Source organism: Pinus tabuliformis, chromosome 8 (assembly GCF_031772625.1).
Source record: "Pinus tabuliformis cultivar Carrire ecotype Pingquan chromosome 8, CPIR1, whole genome shotgun sequence".
Classification (NCBI taxonomy): domain Eukaryota; kingdom Viridiplantae; phylum Streptophyta; class Pinopsida; order Pinales; family Pinaceae; genus Pinus; species Pinus tabuliformis.
In genome coordinates this window covers 1341110694-1341137114 of record NC_142294.1, presented here as the reverse complement: position 1 = coordinate 1341137114, position 26421 = coordinate 1341110694, and the positions used below count along the sequence as shown (strand labels likewise).

Sequence of the window (26421 nt, the reverse complement as noted above, 5' to 3'; positions counted from 1 at the left end):
TGTGACGAAGGATGCCAGGAAGAAGCTGGAGCCGACCGCAGAGGTTGGGATATTTGTGGGGTACACTGATACGCCCCACAACTATCGTGTGTATTTGCCAGACAGTGGCAAGACTGTTGTGTGATGGGATATAGAATTTCAGGAGGAGAAAGCCATGAAGTGTTCGCTTGAGAGGGAGCCACACTTGCATGTAGATGAGGAGCTATTAGTTCCTAAGGATGAGCTTCAGGACGTGGATTAGCCACAGGACGAATTTCATGGAGTGGAAGAGACCACTCATGCAGCGCCAACCATCAGAGGGCGAAAGCGCTTGACAGAAGCTGAGCGACTGGTTCAAGATGCAGAGAAGGTTGTAGGACCACCTACAGCTCAACGCAGGTAGAGACAGTCACCTGATCGGTACACTGGATACATGGCTCTTATGAGCAAATGTGTTGTGACTAAGCCATCCTCTTTCGAGGACGCTGTGGAAGATCCCGCATAGGTAGATGCCATGGTGGAAGAGTATGATTCGATTGTCAGAAACAGTGCATGGGAGATTGTCCCAAGACCGGAAGGGAAATTAGTGGTGGGTTCGAGATGGATCTACAAAGTTAAGCAGGCAGCTGATGGGAGGGTGGAGAAGTACAAGGCAAGATTTGTTGCCCGAGGTTTTTCATAGATAGAGGGGATCGATTATGAGGAGACCTTTGCACCTGTCGCAAGGTATTCTTCCATACGGACGATTCTTACTCTCTCAGCGCAGATGGGGTGGCACATTCATCAGATGGATGTGAAGACTGTGTTCCTCAATGGAGTCATTGAGGAGGAGGTGTACATAGAGCAGCCCAAAGGTTTTGAGATCTTCAGCAGTGAGTCGCATGTGTGCAGGCTCAAGAGAGCGCTATATGGGTTGAAACAAGCACCATGTGCTTGGTACACATGGATAGACAATTATTTCACTGGACTTGGATTCTCCAAGAGTGAGGCGGATCCTAACCTATACCAGATTGTGGTGGAGGGTAAGTTGCTTATCATTGTACTTTATGTAGATGATTTGATTCTAACGGGTGATGAGCTGTTGATACTTTCATGCAAGGATGATCTTGCTAAGGAGTTTGAGATGAAGGACTTGGGCCTCCTTCATTATTTCCTGGGATTGGAAATCTGGCGGCGCAGTATGGACTATTTATTTCTCAGGGTAAGTATGCTCGGGAGATACTGGAGAAGTTCAACATGCATGGCTGAAAGCTTGTTGATACTCCTCTTCCTGGAGGTTGGAGGAAGGAGGATGCTACTTTGGCAGAAGTAGCGGATGCCACTGTTTATCGACAGTTGGTGGGGTCGCTTATGTATCTGGTCAATACATGACGCGATATATGCTATGCTGTTAACCAGCTTTCACAAGCTATGGTTAAGCCAACCAAGCTCTTCTGAAAGGCAGGCAAGCATGTATTGCGTTATCTCAGAGGCACATCGGGATATGGATTGTGGTACAGACAGGAGGATGAAGTGAAGCTATGTGGCTTCACGGATGCAGATTGGGCAGGGAGCCCAACAGATAGAAAGAGCACATCTGGAGGGATCTTTAGTATCGGGTTGACAACAGTTTCTTGGTACAACAGGAAGCAGAGATTCGTGGCACTCAGTTCAGCAGAGGCCGAGTATATGGCACCAAGTTTGGCTGCATGCGAGGCTATATGGATGAGGAAGATTTTGGTCGGGTTGTTCGGTTCATGCTTGGAGCCTACAGTGATTTATTGTGATAACCAGAGTTGCATTAAACTCTCGGCTAATCCAGTATTTCATGATAGATCTAAGCACATTGACATCAGGTACCATCATATCAGAGATTGTGTGCAGTGGAGAATCATGTTAGTTTCATACATTCCAACGGAGGATCAGGATGCTGATATCTTGACGAAGTCGCTCACCAGGAGCAAATTCGAATACCACCAAGGCAGGATAGGGGTTGCTGATAATCCATATCTTGTTGAGAGGGAGTGTTGAGAATGCAACAAGATGATGGAGCTTAGTGGAAAGAAGTCGCCTTCACTAAGTGGGCCCGCAAGCTATTTTTGGCGCAAAGTCTATTTTTAGACTATGTCTATCTTTAGACATATGGATCATGGTCTATGAGTTGCAGGATGCTATTTGTGGATGATTGGTCATGTTGGTAAAAATAGATGGACTTCTATTTTTAGACATATGGGCGGTTTCTATTTTTAGACTGCGAGGCTAAAAATAGAACAGTCGAATATTATTAGCTCATAATAATATTTGGACTATAAACATTATCTTATCATCTTGGAGCACCTCAATTTGAGCTACAGATGTGGCACATGCAGCTGTCAGAAGGAAATACGCTTTTCTTGTGGGTTAGTTGAGCTATTGCATGCAGGACTTCAGTTAGAACTCATGTGGTTGAGTTTCGGTGGAGTTGATTGTGGAGTTGATGGAGTTGTGTTCAGTTTGACTTGGTTAAACTAGTTGTATTTAGTCTAACTGCAAATACACTAGTGATGAGTGATGTGAATTAATAGTTAAATTAATTCACTAATTATTAACTCATAAAGAAACTAAAGAATACATCAGTTAAATCAGTGCATGGACAGTTCAGTGGAGAGAGGTGTTAGAGGTTGAGATTGCTATCAGTTGTGACTATAGTTGTGCATGAGATCTTGCACAATCAGTGGGATTGAGTAATGCCAATGAGAATTGCGTGGTTCAGCCAAGGAAATACGAGTTTGCTTCAGCCATTCATCATTATTCTCTTGCAGGATTGCGCAGTGGAGGTAGGCAAACAGTGGAGGAGATTTCAGGCATAAGATCTGAGCTAGTTTGTGTGTAACAGGTGGAGATAGTACTGAGTACTTGTGAGGAGTATTGTACTATGTATTGTTACATGTTCTCAATCAATATAATATACAGATAGTGTGGGGTTTTCAGCTGTATGCTTTCCCGGGGTTACATACTGTGTTAATGTGTGCATGCGATTGATGTTTCATTGATTTTAATGCTGCTAAATTGATGATCAACGTAGAGGGGGTTATGTATTATGCATATATTCCGCAATAGTGTATAATCGGGATAATCTCTGTGAATAAGTGTCATATTATTCAAAATTTCTACAAGTCACATCTGATATTTTTAAAAAATGACCTAGATTATTGCCTATGGCTTTTAAGGATTATGGCAGCCAATAATCTAAAGATAGGGAGTAGAGTCTTATCCATACCAGCACTGATGTGAATATCTCTCGTTTTGGGACAAAATTCATCACCCATGGTCGCATATAGAGGCCTGTAGCAGCATAAAAATATGGTCCTCCTTCGAATAGTCTGTCTTTGTCCTCTAAGTTTGTGAACACTACTGTGAAGAAACCCTTGGACCCTAGGTGAAGATTTATTTCTCCCTTAGGTTTCCAGTGGTTCTTTACCCAAGCATACAAAGCCTTCTCCATTGGCCATATCCCCATAAATTTGCATATTACTGCATAAGCCGCCATGTGATCTCTGTGCACCTGAAGCGCTGGATCACTTAAAACAACCCAGGGTGTGATGGTTGACCTAGGTTTGCAGATTCCTGTCATTTTCTTGTGCTCATCTCTCTGACTGCCTCCTCCCGTTCTCTTTTCTCCTCAGAATTCCTCATGAATCTCTTCTTGTTCTTGTGATTTGATGTTTCCCTGTTTCTTGATGTTGATACTCCTTGTTCTTGCCTCCATTGGTTTCTTGAAGCAGTTCGAAACTACATGACTATAGGAGGGAGTGGAACTCCCCCCTCCTCGCCCCTCCATGGTAACCAACACTGAAACCCTGTTGTAAACCCTAGTTCAACATGCTTTCGGTGCTCCTTTTTAAAACTCTCCGATACCTTTTCCATGTCAATAATCATATTATTCAATACTTATAAAAAGTATCAATAGGAATATTATTTATTATTAAGTAATTACACATAACATTAATAATTATATTATTTAGTATAATAATGTATTATTGGGGAAGAATTTTAGTTTAATAAATATAGATTTTTTTACAATGATATATTAATTTTGGAAGAAGTTTTTCCGTATAAATATTTTGGAATCTATAAATATAAATTTAATTGAAAAAATAAATAAATGAATAATGGAAAGTTTATTATACATTTGAAAATAATTGTAAATTAGGAAATATTTGAAAATGAGATTAAAAAAAAAATGTGAGGTTTGAGGTTGTACTAGAGTTGTGGAAGAAAATATAACATATTAAAAAATAATTTATAACCTACAATTTCAAGATTAAAGGAAATACTCATTATCATATTTTCTTGATTGAAGCAAGCTTTTTCCAATTGAAATCATGGCTATGTATAGGTATCTTAAGTATAAGAACACGGAAGACAAGAGGTTTCCTAAATTGCTTTTAACCCTAGCCAAAACCATCACCTTTGGCTTAAGCATGGATGACACAAGGATGCCTAGTTTTGGTTAGACCATTTGATGATAAAGAAGATCATTTTACAAAATAAGGATAATATTAAAAATATTATTACATCAAAATTTAAGGAGAAATTGTGAAGTGATAAAGAGTTAAAGGGAAAAGGGAAACTAAGATATTATAGGGAGATGATTAACCCAAACTCAAAATGTAAAATACCCATCCTCTAACTCTTAAATTTTCTTTCTGTCCATATGAAACTTTAAATATATAAACATATAATTATTATTTTAAACATGATTATTTAATATTTAATTTGATATGATTCTTGTGAATTTATAAGGTTGACACACATAAATCTAGTGCAACCATATAAATTAAATGACTAATACACACATATAGGCATCAATCCATAATATACATTAAACACTTATTTCATAATACAAAAAAATTCATAATAACTAATTAAACTAACACAACCATATAAATTAAACAACTAGTAGACTAGTAAACACCAATAGGCATCAATCCAAATAAACATCAAAATAGTCACACTTCACTATGAGGATTCTTAATATGGAAATAGACTTTGTTAAAAGACCATGGACCAATACCATGGCTCATCAATACCACATGCCCAAAAACCATAACTCAATTAATATGATATTTTTTTTAATTAATCAATTTAATTTAAAGGGGAAAAATGACATAACTACTTTGAAAATAAATTTCAACCAATGATTTGTCTATACTATTATGAACATTCCCTATTATCTAAGTGATAATTAAATTACAATTATAGAAGCTCCATTCCAAAATAGAAACACCTAACCGCCTAATTATAAATTTATTTTAAATTATTATTATCATTAATTATACAAAAAGTTAATATATAAATTAAACATATATACTTTTGAAAAAAAAAGAGCATGATCTTATCCTTGGAGATTGATGCTAGCCATATTTCTTAGAAAGAAAAATTCACCATGTTTTTTAACATTCTCTCACACACACACCTTCCACAATAAGAATTACTAGTGCCAATGCATTACAATATTATATAACAAAAATCATTCAAATACATAATTTGCAGCTCATGTTTTTTTGTTGTTGTTGAAAAAATCCAAAAAATTCATTGTAACATTGTATACATTTCGGTGTTAATCAATTATATATAGATATATACTCCTTTATCGTATATTTAGTTTATTTTTTGAATCTATATGAATACATTCAAAAAATAACTAAATCTACAATAAAAGAAAATGTACAACTATTATTGCAAATAGCTTTATTCCTTCAACGTTTATATATGAAAGCGAAAGATGATTTTTTTACTCCATTTATTTGCTATATATATATATATTTTAATGGGTTTTTGCTATCTCTATACCATTACTAGTTTTCTAAAAAATATCCCTATTTTTATTTTAGTTAGATAAAGGTTGCTATAATATCATAAGAAAATAAGAAAAAAAGGTTTACATATAGTATGTGAACCAAATCTTAATAAACCATACTCTTATTATAAAATATTTGAGAAAGAATTTCAAGGAACCACAACTTTTAGTAATAGGCCAATTTCCCCCTAGGTGTCTATATTGTAAGAATAATTTAGTATGAATTCTTCTCTTGATTTCCACTAATCTCTTCTTAGTTTCAATTCTTCATTTATTGATACTTCTCTAACACCATTAAGAGGTGCTCACACAAAAGAAAATATTTCTTATTTATATTTAACAGAAGAATTAGTTTCTTTTCCTCCACTTGGCAACTAAATGCCCAAAATACTAGTGGCTAATTTTGCATCTTGGACGAGATTTTTCCATTCTATTATAAACATATAATTGGGAAAATTAGGCTTTTAATATTTTTACCAAATTTCAAGTTAATTTTTTTTTTTTTTTTGATCCCTAGAAAAAAAACTTTAATTTTTATTAATAAAAATAAAAATTACATTTTGTAGACACACATAGTGTGTATGCATATAAAATAAAAAAATTGTCATGAGGTTAACACATAGCAAACTGATATAGGTACTATTAAAAGCTTAGAACCACAGAGCAAAAATAAAGAAAAGCTTATTGAGAAAAAAACCAGAAAACATATATATGCATAGAAAAAAAATAAGCATGCTACTCAATCCTTTTTTTTTTTCACCTTTTTCCGAATCTCCTTTGTTTAATCAAAAGGAATTAGTGAGAAACCGTCTTCCAAACTTGTTTTTCGGAATGTGAGCTCTCAAATACATGGGCTCTTTTTTGAGGATGAATTCTAGAAAATATGTCACCACTAAATCTTTTTATAATATAGAGTTTTTTATTTTTCAAACGTGGTTTATGTAGAAGATATAAAACCTATTTTTATTCATTTATTTAATTATAATATTTACATAATTAACATGTTTTTTAAAAGATTATTAATTGTATCATTATTGTCATTTGTTTATTTTTTAATGTTAATTAGACAACTACAATTTTCTTCAGCTGATAATTATTTCCAATATATATATATATATATAACACACTCTAGAACATCATTAAGCAATTACACTCAAAATGTAAGTTATGATTGAGCATGGAAATGAAAAGTTCAAGTGTCTTTTCATAGTGATTTGAGGGTGCACAAGAGACACATCTCTTTGAAAATTAAATTTAAAATTAAATTAATTTTTCTTTCCTTTAATTTAAAATTTATTTTTTCTTTCTTTAATGGTGAATGCCTCCCACAACTACCCAAAAATCAACACTCCCTTTTAGCTAGGGAGGTATTCACCTTGAATTCCTCAAGATGTCCACTAGGTCGAAAATTTTCTACATCCTAAGAAATATTTAAATGAGCCCGTTGTTGAGAAATGTAACTAGTTTCGATCTTCATAATTGTTGTACTCATTTCAATATGTATCCTATGCAACAAACAAGAAAATAAGAAAGTGAATCACATGGGTTTCATGTTCATTCTTGATGGTATTCTAGGTAAAATCATGTTCTTTGTGCTTCTAAGGTTTGTTAGGTCTTAGGATTTATTGTCACGAGTCAATGGAGTTAGCGTCATGTTTATAAGACCCTTATGAGAAATTTGTAATTGCAAAAATAATTCATTTTCAGTCTGTAAAGTCCTAGAACTTCCAAGAGTACAATTCGGCCCTCGGATCATCAAGTCGGCCTAAAGGAGGGAATTCGACCACTTGAGAAAGTTGTATAGAGGAGTAGTTTGACATCATTTGAGATACACTCACTCAAAAATTTGATCTACAAGAAAAAGTTTGATCTATAGCTGGGAAAGGTAGAAAAAGAAGATCGAAGGTCTAGAAGAATTTGGGAGGATAAAATTTCTTGTTCTTGGGCTCTATTTCTCTCACACGTGTAAAATTCTAGGGTTTCTGGGTTGTAGAAACATATCAAAGTTGCATGTTTGAGTTTCATTAGGACGAAGTGCATAATCTGGTAGCTGGAAGAGTGAAAACCCTTATCTTGACCTCACTGAACTTGAGAGAGATATCTTTCTCTAAGAAGGTCTAAGGAGGAAGCTATATCAAGGTTTCCAAGAAGCTGTAAGGATGAAGTTACTAGGTTGAAGTTGCAGGTCGAGTAGCAGTATTGTAGCTGGTAGGTCGAAGTTGTAGGGTGTAGAATTTTGGTGCAAACTAAAGGAAGGACTTGAGAAAGGGTTGACTGGGTACTGAGAGAAGGACTTGGTATAGGGATTGGGTCTTTGTATATCATTTGAAGCATATTCTAAGAAGAGAAAAGTTTTTGGGTTTTCCCCTTGGAGGGGTTTTTCCCTAGATGAGAGCCTATATCTGTGTCCTCTTTTGTTATTGTTATTATTCTTGATATTGTTTGATGAAATATATAAGTAAAGAAGATAAATAAGATAACTTAAGATTCACAAGCACTATCAAGGTTAAGGAAAATAAGATATAATAACCGTCACTTTATATTTTCCAACATGGTATCAGAGCTAAGGTGAACAAGGAGAGCATATGGAAGGACACTAGAAATAATTGTTGATTAAAATATAGGAAGCTCTCAAAGCCTGGAAGAAGAATGCTGCAAGGAAAATTGTCCCTTGACGGGATCTGATTAAAGGTTCATTGGTAGAATACCCTTCTAATACAAGGTTTCTACATTTAAGAAGATCAAGACTACATCAATCTCATAAGGAAGGTGTTGATCTCATAAAAAAGAAGTCTATTTGCAAGGCATCAATCTTGGAAGTTGTCGGTGGAGAAATCCTAGCGAACATATTTCAAGGACATCATCAAGAACACTCCAAACGTCTTGAAGACATAAATAAGGTTGAAGACATCGTCAAGGAAAAATCATGATCTCAAGTAAGTAACACATTGCCACACTATGTTTGAATCTTCAATTCATATGGGTTCTTTCTATAAGGAGAGCATAAGCTCATTGGGGCTTCTAACCATCTAGCATGGAAGAAAATAATTGACTTGAGACTCAAATAACAAGAAGTAATGTGATATGTTACTGGAGAATCTTTTGAACCTAAGAAAGATAAGACACAACAACTAGTAAAGTACAAGAAAGGGGAAGTAAGAGCTCAAAGGATCATAGTTGAATCAATTAAGGATTCTCTTGTTCCAGTTATTGCAAATATGAAGACTTCCAAGGCCATGTATTCGAGAAGTATAAAAAGACAAAAGATGTCGTTGAGAAACAAGATTTATAGAATGAAGAAATCAAAGGATGAGGATGTGGCATCCTTTCTCATCAGAGTCTTTCAACTAAGTGACCACTTGTAACGACTTGGGGAACAAATTATTGATTCTAAAATAACCATATATGTACTAAATGTATTTCCACCAGAATGGAGTAGATTTGCAACAAGCATATACTTGAAAAAGGATTCAACTCTCTTTGAGGAGTTGTGTGTGCAGTGCATATTGGAAGAATCAAGGATCAAGGTCAAAGATGACACTAGATTAGATGAGAAGTCTCAAGCCTTTCTAGCTTGAGTCGAGAAGTTGAAGAAGGGAAAGTTTAGAAAGTCCAAGAAGAAAGATATGTCCAAGGTTCAATGCTTCAAGTGCAATGAGTTTGGACCCTATAAGAGGGACTGTCCAAACAAGCATAACAACAAGAGAAAGGAAAGGAGTGAGGCTCATGTAGTCGAGGCAGTGGGAGAACCTGAGAAGAAGGAAAAGTCATAAGAAGTGAAGGATCTTTACTACTAAAGAAGGTTCATTGACTTTCAGGTTATTTAAGAAGGTTATTCTTTCTTTTAAGATAGTATGTTTTGCATAGTGTCATATAAAGAAGCATATGATAATAGCATGTCTAGAATTTACATGATTAAGTTGCGCTCACTTAGATAGATGGATAGATATACCATTTTTCGTATTGATCATCAAGGAATTACCTAACATTATGTTAGAGGTAGTCATCTTGCTTAGATGGATCATCATGATCCTGGAAGAACCATCATTATGGAAGGTTCTTAGGAAAATATCTATGAAAAAGTTAGTATGCATTCCATGTAATATGGAGTCAATACTAGTAAAGGGATGAAGGAATGCAATGGGTTAGGATGCATGCTTTTTGTGATATATAGCATGCATTCCTATATATATATATATATATATATATATATATAAGCATAGAAATGCATGCTGGATATAAAACTTTGGATAAGATTCATATGTACAAGAATCCAATGTAAGAAAAAGTTGATCATAAAACATGCTTAGGTATATGGATATATGATGCTTGAAAAAAATAGGATTTGGTTTACTTTAAAATAAATAAAAGATTAGGACCTTCTCTAGAATATGTAAATAATGATTAACATCCAGTATACTCTTCAACAGAAAATTTTGTAACTTGGTAATCAAGTTTGATCTTTGGGAACTCTAATGCACGTAGGAAGTTTCAAGTAGAGTTGGTTGTTGAGGATGTTAATGGAATAATAAGGTCATCATGATGAGGTAAGTATGATTTTTATTATTGGTTGTCTGGTTAACATATTAATTTTCTACTTGGAAGATGTTGCAGGAATATATGATGGCAGTTGAGCAAGTTCAACTATATGGATAAAGGATATTGAGGGAAGCTCAATATTTGGTACCTGGATACTGTGAAGTTAAGATATGGGCATCTTGGGATTAAAAGGTGGTAGTGTGAGAAGATAACCTGGAGGTTAAATAAGATCACTTTAAAGAAGAAACTATGATTAGCTTGATGAGAAATAAGATTGGCCTAGAACCTATCACAAGATTGAAGAGAATAGGTGGTTCCATGATACCTTGAAAGAAAAAATTCTCGATGATGCAGAGGAATCAGGGAGCCAGATAGCTATAAATAACTGGTAGTTGACACTCTTATGAAGACAATATGTAAGGCTTGTGATGATGACTTCCCAAATAGAAAGGAAGTCTAGATCTCTTAATTTTTGGAGGGAGTAAAGGAGTCTCCTCATATAGGAATAAGGTTGTATTCTCAAGATTAAAGGAGAATAGGGATGCCCTCTCTGGTTGAGAGAGAGTGATGTTGGACATCACATGTGAATTCTCCTCTTTAGTTGATGAAGAGAGAATGACAGAGGATTAGATAAGCATCTGTGGTTTCTTTGAGGATATCATCTAAGAAAGGAAAGGTACTAACACTCGTTGAGGACGGGAAAGGTATCCAAGAGAAGAGTGATCAAAGAGGACTGATATTCTTTGAGGACTCAGGTGAGGAGGTCCAATATAAGAATAGACCTAAAATGACATACCTTGTAGGCATTCAGATGGGGTATGTACCTTGTAGAGGTAGTGCGGTATCACACGTAAATCCTCCCAAGATAATGCTCTTGATTCTGTAGAACTTGACTTGTTAGGCCTCAGGGACAATGTTGATCATGATGATGATGCTTACAATATGGCTTATCAATCCAACTCTTACTGAGAACTCTTTAGTTTGAGATATGATGTTGTATTGGTTGTACAATTGTGAATACCTCCCTAGTTAATAGGGAGTGTTGATAAATGTAACTAGTTTCGGTCTTCATAATTGTTGTGCTCATTTCAATATGTATCCTATGTAACAAAGAATAAAAGAAGAAAGAAAAATTATTATTATTAAAGCATGGGTTTCATGCTCATTATTGATGGTATTCTAGGTAAAAGCATGTTCTTCATGATTCTATGGTTTGTTAGGTATTAGGATTTATTGTCATGAGTCAATGGAGTCAATATCATGTTTATAAGACCGTTTGGGAAATTTTTAGTTATAAAAAGAATTATTTTTGAGTCTAGAAAGTCTCAAGATCTCCAAGAGTACAAGTTAGCCCTGGGATCATCAAGTTTGCCTAAAGGAGGGAATTTAACCCCTTGAGAAGGCTATATAAAGGAGCAGTTCGATCTCATTTGAGATACACTTACTCACAAGTTCAATCTATAAGAAAAAGTTTGAACTGTAGCTGGGAAAGACAGAAGAAGAAGAGCAAAGGTCTAGAAGAAGTTGGGAGGATGAAATTTCTTGTTTTTGGGCTCTATCTCTCTCACACGTGTGAAATTATAGGGTTTCTAGGTTGTAGAAACAAATTGAAGTTGTAGGTTTGATTTGTAGTAGGATGAAGTGCAGACTCTGGTCGCTGGAAGAGGGAAAACCCTTATCTTGACTTCGTTGAAATTGGGAGAGCTATCTTGCTCTAAGAAGGTCTTAGGAGGAAGTTATATTAGGGTTTCCAAGAATTTGCAAGGATAAAGTTGTTGGGTCAAAGTTACATGTCGAGTAACAATGTTGTAGTTGACAAGCTGAAGTTGTAGGGTGTAGTGGTTTAGTACAAACTAAAGGAAGGAATTGAGAAAGGGTTGACTTGTTACCGGAAAGAAGGACTTGGTATAGGGATTGGCTCTTTGTATCTCATTTGAAGCAAATTCTAATAAGAGAAGAGTTTTCATATTTTCCCCTTGGAGGGGTTTTTCCTGGCTGAGAGCCTATATTCTTGTCCTATTTTTTTACCGTTATTATTCTTGATATTGTTTGATGAAATATATAAATAAAGAATATAAAGAAGATAACATAAGATTCACAAACACTATCAAGGTTAAGGAAAATAAGATACAAAAGTTGTCGCTTTACATTTTCTAACACCCACTATGTTAATGTATCCATCCACTTCATGTTCCATTCCAGAACCATGTGGAACACATCCTGTATTAGCATAATTTAAAGGTCTAATTAACCATTAGCCAAATACCCTTTGGCAATATGGTCGAGTACCCCTTGATTGGGGTAAAAAAAAACTAGTTTTGGGTCCCAACTAATCAAGTCGTCACTTGGAACCAAGTCAATTTTCCTTGACTAATGGTGAAACCATTACCTATTAACGATTTTCCCATATTGTCACGTAACACTTAAATGGTAAAAATGCTCTCCTGATGCTTTGAGGCGCCCACTCTACCCACTAGCCAAGTAACCCTTGGCAATATAGTCAGAATATTTTGACTGGGGGAGCACTCAAGGTCTTGATGCTATCTAAGCCATTCTTCCTAGCCACATTACATGGAACTTGGTCAATACCCTTGACCTATAGAGAATGCCTTCACTGATTCTACAAGATATACACTCCCTCTCAATGAGGGAGGCATTCTCAACCACTCTAAGTTTGTCCTTGAAGTATACAAACTTCATCCAGGATAAAGGCTTTGTGAGAATATCAGCGACTTGCTAGTCCGTATAAATTGAGGAAGTTCACACCTTTGAGAAACTCAACTAGATGATGAACCACATATTATGGTTTGAATTTTTTTATCAAACAAATAACATTACGATGAATCCAAAAGTAAATTCACACAATATGAATCGTAGAAGTATGAACTCTAAAACCACAAAAATGTATTGGAGCCTCACTGCTCCCTTTTGTACCATGTCTCATATGTAGTAGTACTTGATCTCAATGTGCTTCGACTTGTCATCATGGTAATCTCCAACACCTGATAAAACAATCCTATGATAAAATTCGAAAGCCACACTTCTTCATAACTCGCCAGACTATTTGCAATATACTTAGCCTCTATAATGCTAAGTGAAACATATGTCTACTTCCTACTCATCTAGGATATCATATTAGAATCCAAACTAAAGAAAAATATTGATTTTCTCTTCCTATCTTCGACACTTCCTTCCCAACCAAATTTTTTGTATCCCTATAGTTGTACTTAACCATTTGAGACATATCTCAATCCATATCTAATTGTACCATGCAAATATCTCAACACATGCTTTTCCACAATCTAATGTGCATGCCTAGGTTCGACCATGAACTGGCTCAGAGTGTTCACTACAAAGAAAATAGCAGATCTAGTATTAGCCAGATACATCAAGGATCCGATCAACTATTGATACATAGAGGGATCGACCCAATATAAGTCATAGTATCTTAGTTTCTTCAGATGGATCACAATGGGAGTGGTCAAGGACTTGAAATCCATTATCCAAATATCTAAAGAATCATAATAATATACTTCCCTTTGACCAATGAAGATCTCATCCAGTTTCTGCCACACTTCTAATCCCAAGAAGTAATTCATCAAACCTAGTTCCTTCATCTTGAACTCAGAGGTCAACTCCATTTGACACTGAATCAAGGCTTCTTGTGGTGATTATGAATGCTTTCTCTTTCATGGAATAAAATCCTCCTGCCATTGCTGCTCCTTCTATCACGTGGATACATCCTTCTGCTTGTGTCAGAAATAAGTCACCAACATATAATACAATATCATAGACTCAATTTTAGTAACCTTGTAGTAAACATTGGGATTGACATCACTCTTGGTGAAACCAAGACTCATCACGTATCCATCAATCCGAGAATACTAAGCTCGAGGTGTCTTCTTGAGTCCGTACAAATCCTTCTTCAGTTTGCAGATATGAGACTTGTTCTTATGTATGTCAAAGCCCTGAGGTTTCTCTATACACACTTCTTCCTCAGTGACTCCATTAAGGAAAGAGATTTTCACATCCATGTAATGTAATTTCCAACCCATAATAGAAGCAATAGAAATAATAATTACAATAGAAGTGTATCTAGTGAATGGAGTAAATGTCTCTTCATATTCCTCTCCCTATTTCTAGGAGAACCCTCTTGCCATAAATCTCACTTTGTACTTCTCTATGTTTCCATTTACCACATGCTTTATCTTGTAGATTGTTATGCTCTTGACCTGCAAGAAGATACCCGAATACTAAATATGCGAAGAAATATACCTAGAACACAGAACAATAAGAAATAACAACAAGTATTTTATTATTCAGAAAGGAAAGGAATGTTCACTTTCCTCTTCGAGGGGGAAACCTCTAATATAGCTGGGCTCAATTACAAAATAAGACACGATGCTCCTCGAGGGGAGTCTCTATCCTTTATATAGGATTCATACATGCAATACCATGGTTCTTATTAATACCATTTATCTAATACCATGGCCCATTTTCAACTAACTATGGTCCCTTCTTTAAATGCGGGTCAACCACTTGCAATTATTAATATGGGATTTATTGACTCTTCACTTAACTATAACTATGACTCGATTCTATTACATAAATAAGGGGGTTAGGGTTGGACCTTAACATGCCCTCCCCCATAAGAATAGCTTTGTCCTAAAGGTTGAAGTTGCAGAAACTACTGAAGGACAGTGGCTGGCTCCCAAGTCGCATCTTCCGGAGAGGTGTCTTTCCACTTGATGAGGACTTCCTTGATCGTGCGGCTGCGCAGGTGTCGTTCTCACATGTCAAGAACTTGTTTAGGTTGGAGCCAGATTGACCCTTCTTCATCCAATTCAGGTACACTGGTTTGAAATTTTCAGCAATGGTTCCCAATCACTTTCTTGAGGCATGAGACATGGAAGACTAGATGGATTTTTGCAGTGGGTGGCAAAGCTAGCTTGTAGGCGACTTCTCCGAAGCGCTGAAGTACTTGATACGGTTCGTAGAATTTTGGAGATAATTTTTGACAACCCTTGTCTTTGAGTGATGTTTTCTTATATGGTTGCAGCCTCAAAAATACCTGATCCTCTTCTTGAAATTGGCATTCTGAACGATGTTGATCTGCCTGTTGCTTCATGCGGTTTTTAGATTGATGGAGATTCTCTCTGAGGTGGGCTAGCATGGTTGTGCGGTTCTGTAGGAGTTGATCCACTTCTTGTACCTTCGAGCATCCCTTGATATAAGAAGTAGGTGAAGGAGGGAGTTGACCATAAACTACTTCATATGGAGTCATTTTGGTGGTGGCATGATAGTTGGTGTTATACCACCATTCGGCTAGAGGTAACCACTGTACCCATAGATGTTTCTTTTCTGAAGTGAAACACCTAAGGTAGGTCTCCAGACATTTGTTGACTGCTTCAGTTTGACCATCTGTTTGGGGATGATAGGAAGTACTGAGTTGTAGTTGGGTACCTTGTAGCCTGAAGAGTTCCTGCCAAAAGTAACTGGTGAAGATTGGGTCACGATTAGACACAATGGAAGTGGGCATGCCATGCAATTTGAAGATTTGGTCCATGAAATATTGAGCTATCAAATTCGGTGTAAAAGGGTGAGGTAGGGCGCAAAAATGAGCATACTTAGAAAATCTGTCCACAACCACCATGATGACTGACTTGTTGCCTGACTTCGGAAGACCCGTAATGAAGTCCATAGAACCTCCATCCAGATTGAGACCGGGATGGGCAATGACTGTAATGTGCCTAGGGATTTGACTGTTTCTCCTTTGTGGCACTGACATACGTCGCACTCAGCTACAAAAGTAAGAATGTCCTTTTTCATGCCTGTCCAAAAGAATGAACGTCGAGTGCGAGCATAAGTCTTCTGAAATCCTGAATGGCCTGCAGTGGGAGATGAGTGCAACTCTGCCAAAATGTGATTTTTGAGGTTGGATGTTGGTGATATCATGATTTTGTACTTATAGCGAAGAATCTCATCCTACCAAGAGTAGCCCGCTGTGGAATTTGGACCCCCCTGCAATTTATTAATGAGTTGGGAGAGCAAAGGATGTGAAAACCATTCCTTGTGAACCTCTTCAATCCATTCTAGAATGGGAAGGGAGATTGCGAGCAAGGTGCTTTCCTCCTCAAATTGGCGTGATAACACATCTGCTACGACATTTCGCGCCCTTTCTTGTAAATTATCTCATAATCATATCCCAGCATTTTGGCGAGCCATTTATTTTGTTGTGGCGAGGATAGGCGTTGCTCCAAAAAATATTTAAGGCTTTGATGGTCTGTGTGGATTTGGAAATGCCGCCCCAATAAGTATGGTCACCAGGTATCTACTGCATGTAAGATGGCCATCATCTCCTTCTCATAGGTAGATTGTCCCAGATTTGTCCCACTTAGTTGTTGGCCAGTGAAGGCCAAGGGTTGTCCTTCTTGCATTAAGACTGCTCCAATACCCGTACCTGAAGCATCACATTCAATCACAAAAGATTTGGTGAAGTCGGGTAGTGCTAATACGGGAGTGGAACACATGGCATGTTTGAGAGCTATAAATGCCTATTGCACTGCATCATTCCAAAGAAATGAATTTTTCTTGAGGAGGTGAGTGAAGGGTCTAGAAATGCAACCATAATTGCGGACAAATTTGTGATAGTAGCCCGTGAGACCCAAAAATCCTCTCAAGCTCTTCAAGGTCTTTGGTTGAGGCCAATATTGCATTGCCTGGATCTTTTTGGGGTCCACCCTGACATCTTCACACCCCACAGCGTGGCCCAAATACTCAACTTCTTCCATGCCAAAGGAGCACTTGGACATCTTGACAAATAATTTATGTTTACGGAGCAGTTGCAAGAGAAGATCTACATGCTGAAGATGAGTGGCCGAGGTGCGGCTGTAGATGAGGATGTCATCAAAGAAAACAAGGACAAATTTTCTGAGATATGGTTTGAGCAGGTGGTTCATGAGGCTCTGAATTATCATAATGGGGCAACAAGTTAAATGTGTTATCTTTATGAATAGATGTGCTTGGCATTGACCTCTACTCAACCAGGGGTTGTCTCTAGGGTTACAATAGGTTTCTCAGCTACACTATCATCAAAGCTTCTCTGTGATTATCAACCAACAAGCCTCATGGGTTTCTTAGTTGTGCTATCATTAGAGCATCCATTTTCGCTAAATTCTCTCAGTCCTCTTTTCTTCTATGCCCTCATAGTAATGAGCTTGATCACTAGGAGCCTCCCGACCTCCCGACCTCTCCTTTTTCTTCTTCCCTTCTTCTACTTGTGTGCATGCAAGTCATGCACCATTTCCTTTCCAATAGGATCCTCTTGGCCTCCACTTCTTTACTTCCTGCGATGATTGAGCCCACACCCCCCCCCCCCCCCCAACCAAAAAAAAAATCTTGTCTGAGTAATCTCTTGTCTTTCTTACGCACTTCGATAGCCTAGCCGTCCTGCCGTCCTAAGGATCCACATAACCCATCCTTCTTGGCCAATGCAACCCATCCACTGCCTTTCATTTTGTCCTTTCTTGCTTGTAGTTATGCCTAAAAGACACATGGTCTTGTCTTTCAGTTTTCCAGCTAAATTTAATACACAATTAGCCCATTAAAACCACTCAATCAACCCATGATTGATATTTAAAATAACCAATTTCCTCAAGAAATGTCCTTCCTCAAGAAATGGAATTCATGTCTCTCCCTCTTAGCCATTTAATTTATGGTTACATAATTACAGGGATTTTGCGAGTGTTTAAAACAAGAATTAACCCGCAGGGATGTCACAGATGAACAAGTATGAAAATGAGAAGTTCAAGTGTCCTTTTATAGAGGTGCATCTCTTTACAAATTAAAGTCAAAATTAAATTAAAAGTTATTTCTTTTAATTTAAAATTTAGTTTTTCTTTGTTTTAACTTCTGTAACTGGGGAATACCTCATGCAGCTACCCAAATCAACATGTTTTAATAAAACAAACCATACTGAACTATTTTCATATAGGGTATCACATTTCTTGCCCCTTTATGTTTCAACACCGTCCTCAGTATTACAATAGATTTGACAACCTTGAAATAATGAAGGAAATGTCTCATGCATTTCATTTTCCATTTCCCAAGTGGTCTCTTTAGAGCCAAAGTGCTTCCATGGCCACTAGTTTCTCATACAATCAAGTGTCATAAATACAAATTCTAATATCAAACTATATTTTACATTCCGCATGCCATACAATCATCCAAATGGTATTATGAATGCACACTCTGATTCACCTAAGAGTGGAATCTCACCCTTGTTTGATATCTCATTATAGGAATTTCTAAAGTACACATTCTTGTAAATTAACACAAACTAAAATTCGGTTCTTAATATAATCTCATTTCCATTGTCTAATTTGAAATGCAAGTTCCATCCACATAAGAGATGTTACCTCTAAGCATATCATTCCTTTAATAATCACAAGTGTGGAAATCTCTGAATAGATCACAAGTCAAATTGACATGCAATAGGAAGTATTCACTCCATCACATGATCACTAATGTATGAAATCATTTGATGGATTCAATCATGAAAAATGATTTAAATAGTTAAGAAATAATAAAACTCAACCAATTTACTGTGTATTTAGGGAGAATTATTCATTAAGGAAACAGTGAATATTGTCTAATTTCCAACTTAGGCACTATTTGCATGAGATGGAATATAGTCATAGGATTTAATTAAGAGAACTAATATATCTTTTTAGCTTAGCACACATATTCAAGAATAATGATTATCCATTAAAGAAAATTCTAATGTATCTCTCATAAAATTAGTATTTTAGAAATAATATAATAATAATACATTAGGTAAAATTCACCACAATCCATAACTTCTTAAGAAATCTCACATTAAAAACCACATATCTTACCCAAGAATCATTTAAATTCCCTCGGGGTCAAATGGTTGACTAAAAAAAAACATATACTAAAATTATTAAAGATTTCAACCTAGGTTTTCCATCACATATTTAAGTAAAATTTCCCCCAATATATTGTACTTAGTTTCATTTTCCAATTAACTTGTGCTACAAAGTTTTATATGAATTTTAGACATTTTTTAGACAATTTAATATTATGTCAATCAATCATACACCATATGTAATGCAACAACATAAATAGTTGTTACATGCTAACTTCTTCATATCAATGGTCAAGCCATCTAATCCATGCCCCAACTATTTAATGGTATTCATTATCCAATTCCTAGTTTTATTTATTTGATACTAAAAGTTATAGAGCATATCACACCAAATTTGGACAATTATCAAGTGAATATAATCAACCATTCTTAACTATCCCTATAATATTTGATCAAACTCTCCATAGACCTGAGAAATTACTTCCACAACGACACAAGAATCACCTAAATCGGAGTATGTATGCAAAAGTTATACCACTTAGAAGTTGACCTTCTTGTTTTCACCACCATATCCCCATAACTCATGGAAAAGGGGCTAGCCACATGATTATGATGATGAAGACTCTAGAAGAGTACATATTGTAACTTTGGTTAAGAGTTGAGGGAATCAAACCTAACCACCAGTAGTAGTAGGCTATCAGGTTATGTTATAACCGGGCCACTAGGAGGAAAAGTGTTCCGTTCTTTCCAATTGTATATTGTTCTATTGAGGAGCATAGTAGTCGAGAGGAATGGGGAGAGAGCACACATAGAGGATTTTTGCACTATAGTAGTCCACATGCCACATGCCATACTTCTTTGTACTCACAACCATTTTCTCTTTAGAGAAAGAGAGCGAAACATCTTCATTGTCTAGCTAAGTTTTCTCCCGAAAGGGTTTCCCAGGATATTATCTTGTGTCAATAGTAGTTTATGAGTTTTTATTTCCTTATTCTCTTTTTTTTGGATAATTATAATTTACATGCACATGCAATCAACAATAATTTACAAATCCATAAAACTAAAGAGAAATAAACCCTCATAATGTAGATTTTGGATTTTTAAATATAATTTATCTTATCCTTTGTGATAAACTCTCTAGTAGAATATCCACATCAGTTTACAAATCACTTATCAACTCTATCTTTGCTACTCCGTGACATCATTTGATGATGTAAAGTGAAGATTAAAAAATAAATTGAATATCCTTCGGATCATTAATAATCAAGGTTTTCCACATTTTTCTTTGTTATCATATTGATTTTGAATTACTGAGGATATAAACCCACTTCACCACCTTGATATCATTACAACCATGTCTTATCCTTTCTAGAATAGAAGGTTGACATAAATTTGAAATAACTTAAAATCCCCTAACACAATTACTTTATTTATGATTTGTAGAATAGTGGCTAGAGATTGTTACTTTATTTATGATTTGTAGAATAGTGGCTAGAGAATCATTGCAATACCTCATGTACTTTTACCTATTGTTAATTATAGTTCCAAAACTCTATTTAGAAGTATAAACTTTTGTTTCTTCAAAATTATAAAGAAACCCTGCCACACTCACCTTCTTAAGGTTGAAAAAAGAACAAAACCAAACCTCCCTAACATTTAAAAAAGGAATTGGGGAGGAATAATTAAAAAAATTTCAAATTTTTTTGTAGAGACAATGTTTGAATAATTTTATTTTATTATTATTATTTTTTTTTTTTTAGGGTGAAAATAGATTCAACACCATCAAAAACTTCTCAAAGCACTTAAAATGATGAATTTTTACAACTTTTACTTACATTTACAAAAATCCCTACTAGATTTTTTCAAAATATAACCAAAATTTCCATAACTTTCATGGCAAAAAACATAATTGTTAAACTACAAATTTCAAAAATAACAAAACCAAATTTATTTTTAATTATATCACTCGGTCTGATCTCATTTATTAGCCACTTTAAACTCACTTTACTACTGTAGATTACTTTGTACTATAATCATAACGCTACTCTTCAATTACTTTCATCCTTCGAGTTTTTGAAGTATTTAATTAGATTTCATTTTATATTTATTTATTTATGATTAGGATTTTTTTTAAATAAAATAAAAAATATAAATAATTGGAAAAAATATACAAATAATTAATAAAAGGTGGAGAAGTTAAAAAAAAAAATAGTAAAATGACATAGAATTTTTTAATTTGAAAAATATTTTAAATTAATTTAATGTTAAATCATTATTTTTAATGTACCTTCTGTGCTATTGTGTGCAAAATTTTACAATATCTGCACTTCAAAATATTAATGAACTAAAATTATGTCATTAAAAAGGAAAAGGAAAAGGAAATGTTATTGATAGGTCTAAAACTTAGCTCGCCATGTCTAAAATTATGTCATTAAAAAGGAAAAGGAAAAGGAAATGTTATTGATAGATCTAAAACTTAGCTCGCCATGTCTAATTGTGCTTATCTGCTCATGAAAAATACTTGATTTAAAGGCCTCGTTAGAAACTTTTAATCAGAGCACTCCAGGAACCGACAAAATATTGAGAAAGCAAGATGTTTGAACCTTTTATTAACTATGGCTCTTGATTCTGTTTCAGATACATGTTCTTGAACTAGGGGCCCAAAGCCCATATCCCAAGGTTAACAATTCCCTACTCAAGGGACTTTCTATGGAGGACATGTGCTCAGTGAAACCCCTCTCCAGCTGTGTCTCTTTTCTTTGATTCTCCCTGATCTTTGCGATAGGCATCCTACTGCAATTTTTCCAAAGCGTTTCGCCTTATCCACGGTCTGAAATTCACCAATTCTTCCGGATTTCAAAGGAATAATTCATTTCCAGGTAGCATCTGTCATCATCGTCAACAAACTGAAACAAAACGGAGGAAAAAAATTGTTAGATCGGATTCAATTTATTATATACCAAAACCACTGAGAAAAAATGAGGCGATTTGCATACCTTGGTTCTGGCTGTGTAGTAACCCCTGGCCAGAATTCCGGATGGTGTCGTCTCCTCTTTCGTAACGTACGTACAAGGCTCTTGCTTTGGACTGAAAGTTCCCAGCATAACACGAGTGTTGTCCACTGAAAAAAACAAAATTACAGGAAAGAAAGCCAAAATCTTTCAATATCAGGCGCTCCATTCGACATACTCTGAGAACAAAAGCTCTGCTAGAAGATCTTTACCTCTGACTCCACTTTTCCACACGGTATTGATGTAAGTGAGGCCGGACACAATGTTATCGAGAACCGAGAAACAGAATTTCAGACTGTAACGGCTGCCTTCCTTGAGAGTAAACGAGGAACCCTTCGATTTAGAAGCGAACGGAATAGGGAGAATTAAATCGGCCCGTCCCCGGGATAATATTGAAAGGCTCAGGATCTTCACGTCCGGCTCCAGGCGTTCTGTAAATTGCGCAGACATCAGTTAGGGCAAAAGCGCCCAATTCAACGTAAAACACAAAAGCAAAGATCATTCTTTGAAAAAAAACAAAGATCAAGCATATAAATTCTCTGAAAAAAAAAAACAAAGCTCAAGCATATAAATTCTTTGAAGAAAAAACAAAGATCGAGCATATTAATTCGATCATTCTTTGAAAAAAAAACACAGATCAAGTATGTAAATTGTCTGAAAAAAAAAGGCAAAGCTCAAGCATATAAATTCTTTGAAGGAAAAACAAAGATCGAGCCTGTTAATTCTTTGAAAAAGAAAACAAAGCTCAAGCATATAAATTCTTTGAGAAAAAACAAAGATCACACATATAAATTCTTTGAAAAAAAACGAAAGCTCGAGCATATAAATTCTTTGAGAAAAACAAAGATCAAACATATAAATTCTTTGAAATAAAAGCAAAGATCAAACATATAAATTCTGTGAAAAAAAAGCAAAGATCAAGCATATAAATTCTTAAAAAAAACAAAGATCAAGCATATAAATTCTTTGAAAAAAAACAAAGATCAAGCATATAAATTTTTTGAAAAAATGCAAAGCTCAAACATATAAATTCTTGAAAAAGGAAAAACAAAACAAAGCTCAAGCATATAAATTCTTAAAAATAATGGCAAAGCTCAAGCACAGAAATTCTCGAAAAAAGAATGTTCATACCTCCTATGGAGTCAATGTCCAGACTGCCCAGGAGTTGCTCTTTCCATCTTCGCAAACTCTCGTCCTCCTAACAAGTCATATCATATCAGTTTTTCGTCAGTTAAGATTTATTTGTAATTTCAAATGCTAAAGAAAAGAACGCATGAAACAGCATTTTGGGATGCAGAGTGTAATCATAAATTCAGTAAGGGTTTTCTGGAATCTTAAAATGTACAATTGGGATAATTGGAGTTTTGAGGATGATTGAATTTATTTATGTATTTTCAAAACAAAAATTTACAATCTTTAAGAAAATTTACTAATTTAAAAAAAAAATCTTAAATACATCTATACATCTAAAATGAATCCACAATCTCTGAACAATTTTCAGATATTATTAATATTTAAAATTAAAAATTGTAATCCTAAATCCATTTATACATCCAAAACGAATCTGAACAATTTTCAGATATTATTAATATTTAAAATTAAAAATTGTAATCCTAAATCCATTTATACATCCAAAACGAATCCACAATCTCTGAACAATTTTTAGATATTAAATATTAAAGATCCACAATCTCAGAACAATTTTCATTGCCGCAATGTTGGGGTAAAAGGAGAAAAGAAAATTATTATACCTGGTCTTTCTCGAGCTGTTGCTTGAGGGGCAGAAGCGGTCCGAGCTGTTCCTTATGGGGAAGACGCGGTCGGAGGAGAAAATCTTCTCCAACTTTAGCATCGTACTTCTCTTCTTCATCCGTCTCATAATGCAAAGACTCGCCGAACTGTCTCAACAGCTTTTCATCACTGTGATCATCTTCCGACAGACCGGCCTCGCCCACTTCCTCCACTATTTCTTTTATTTCGCCCAACTCCGACTTGAAACCGCTGTAAACCTCCGACTTGTTGCGTGAGCCCGTCAAAATAGACATGGTCGACATCCACTAAATATCTGCTCCTCGCGGCAAAACTGAATAACTAACTACTAAGAATAGAACAAGATGACATCTCTTCACAGAAAAAACACAAGGCGACTAACAGGAACCAAAATGGAACGGACATTAAACTCCATAGCCCCTTCGACGAAATTTCTTCGCTAAACCTCGATCGCATACACCCCTGAGTACTTCCACGCAGTTTGCTTCACCGTCAGGCCTTTGGGAACAGGAGCCATAACTATATATTATACAATAATCGACTCAGAGACTCGAGCTCTTGACCTCGAAGGAATCGAAACGCAGCAACAACGGAGTCTGTACCGCTACTGTAACCAGATATACTATACCTGCTAACGTGGGTGCCTATCAAACCCAACAAGTGCCAGAGCTTCAAAACAAAACAGAAAACGAAGATTCCCTGCACTCCCTCCCAAATGGACTCTTCCATACACGCAGCGTTTCCGACGTCCTCTGTAACCTGCCATCTCCTTTTATCCCCAACTGGCAACACCCACCCATTAAAAAAATTAAAATTTCTCTCTCTCGACCCATGAAAATTACAGCTAGAGAGCAGGTAGAGGATCCGATTATTTTACCTTGCCTCGTGGGTCCTCTACCTTTTTGCATGCAGAGAAAGTACTGCGCACACATACAGAATCGTTGAAATAATGGCACCACGAAGCTCCTTTCAAGTTGCCTCAGTCCCTTTCCTTCTCAGCGTTTACTCTTGTGCTCGGCTCGTAGATCAAATGAGATGCGAGGTACATGGCATGAATCAATTAGGGTTTTTTGGCGGGGTATCCAATGCTCTGGTGTCAGTTGACTGGCAGCACCCGGCCGTCTACGGCATCGTTACGGCAGATATCGTGATTACAGCAAAGACGAGGAAATGATGGCAGTTAAAAAGAACAGACAGCTATCGTTATCTGCCGCCAATTCACGGGACGAAATCACAACCGTCAGCTACTGTTCACATGACTCTTGCTCCTGCTCTGTAACTGACACTGGACAACGAACAATTAAATTTTTAATTTTTATTTTTAAACACTGGAAATAACTTAGTTGTGAAATTAGTAGTCAATTATCACTAATAATATGAGTGATTATCTTTAAATGTAGGTTGATTTATTATTGTTATTTGAGGGAAATTATTTTATCTACTATTATTTTATTGGCGTGGTTGGTAAGGGGGTAGGGTTTCACTAACTAATGCCTATTGGTCTTGGTCCTTGTGTTTATCTGTTTTTTTCAAATCATAACATAACACAGGTGAGACTCTTTGCAAATTGATTCCAAAACTCCAGAGGCTGGAGTTGGTGATGGGATTTGCCTTTTTATTGCTTGTATCTTTCTACACTAGGGGCATATGGTTGACGCCTCAGAGATTTGAACACGGGTGAGACTCTTTGCAAATTGATTCCAAACACCAAAACTCCAGAAGCTGGAGTTGGTGATGGGACTTGCTTTTTTATTACTTGTATCTTCCTACACTACGAACATATAGGTGATGCTTCCAAAGATTTGAACACGCCACATGGAATTACTAACTAGGTTTTAGCTCCAGCTAGATGCCTTTGGTTCTTGAGTCATTAATCTGTTTCTTAAATCCAAATAAAACCAACTCTTAAGTAAGCAAAAATAATTTTAGACATACTACACTCCAAATTTTTATATCTATTTTACAAATTAATTTTTCTTTTAACCCACATTTATTTTATGACTTTTTCTTTTAATTCAATTTTATATTTTATATTATATATATATAATTATAATTATAATTTTAAATATTAATTACTATAGGAAAAATATTTCTTTATTAATTCAAATTAGTATTCAATTAAAAATGTTGCACTCTTGAAATATCAAAATAATGTTTCTCTTCTGTCGAAAATTTGTTTTTCAACTAGCTTCGAGTTTTTCATTTGTACAAAATGTTTTGGGTACAACCTCTTCAATCAAAAATCACGCACAAACTCGAAATCACAATAATTTGGACTCAATTATTGTATTAGCACATAGGATGATAGTTAATGAGTTTGGATGAACAATTAAATTAAATCAATAGACTTTCTCGTCTTTATAGACTTTCTCGTCTTTTTCATGGGGACACAGTTTGATTCTATGGGTTTCTTA

The 26421-nt window shown here is 35.6% G+C and overlaps 2 protein-coding genes across 2 annotated transcripts; both read right to left on the bottom strand.

Annotated features, from left to right (window-relative positions):
• Positions 1–21806: 21806 nt before the first annotated feature.
• On the bottom strand, positions 21807–24291 carry LOC149240431 (rho GDP-dissociation inhibitor 1-like). The gene is made up of 5 exons (XM_089373695.1): positions 23989–24291; positions 23369–23435; positions 22450–22668; positions 22223–22347; positions 21807–22132 (listed from the first exon to the last, which is right to left on the bottom strand). The coding sequence occupies exons 1-5, from the start codon at positions 24289–24291 to the stop codon at positions 22064–22066; spliced, it is 783 nt and encodes a 260-aa protein (XP_089229821.1). The 3' UTR covers positions 21807–22063.
• Positions 24292–24526: 235 nt separating this feature from the next.
• On the bottom strand, positions 24527–25013 carry LOC149240430 (uncharacterized). Its single transcript, XM_089373696.1, has 2 exons — positions 24885–25013; positions 24527–24789 (listed from the first exon to the last, which is right to left on the bottom strand). Exons 1-2 carry the CDS (start codon positions 24937–24939, stop codon positions 24527–24529), a joined length of 318 nt encoding a protein of 105 aa, XP_089229822.1. The 5' UTR covers positions 24940–25013.
• Between the last annotated feature and the right edge of the window lie 1408 nt (positions 25014–26421).

Excerpts from the sequence above, each read along its gene's own strand:
- LOC149240430 (XM_089373696.1), bottom strand. The coding sequence starts at position 24,939 with ATGTGTGCGCAGTACTTTCTCTGCATGCAAAAAGGTAGAGGACCCACG. Across the intron at positions 24,790-24,884 it reads TAGAGGACCCACGAGGCAAG|TTGGGGATAAAAGGAGATGG; the intron begins GTAAAATAATCG and ends GGGTGTTGCCAG.
- LOC149240431 (XM_089373695.1), bottom strand. The coding sequence starts at position 24,291 with ATGTCGACCATGTCTATTTTGACGGGCTCACGCAACAAGTCGGAGGTT. Across the intron at positions 22,348-22,449 it reads GTGGAAAAGTGGAGTCAGAG|TGGACAACACTCGTGTTATG; the intron begins GTAAAGATCTTC and ends TGTTTTTTTCAG. Across the intron at positions 22,133-22,222 it reads ACTACACAGCCAGAACCAAG|TTTGTTGACGATGATGACAG; the intron begins GTATGCAAATCG and ends GTTTTGTTTCAG.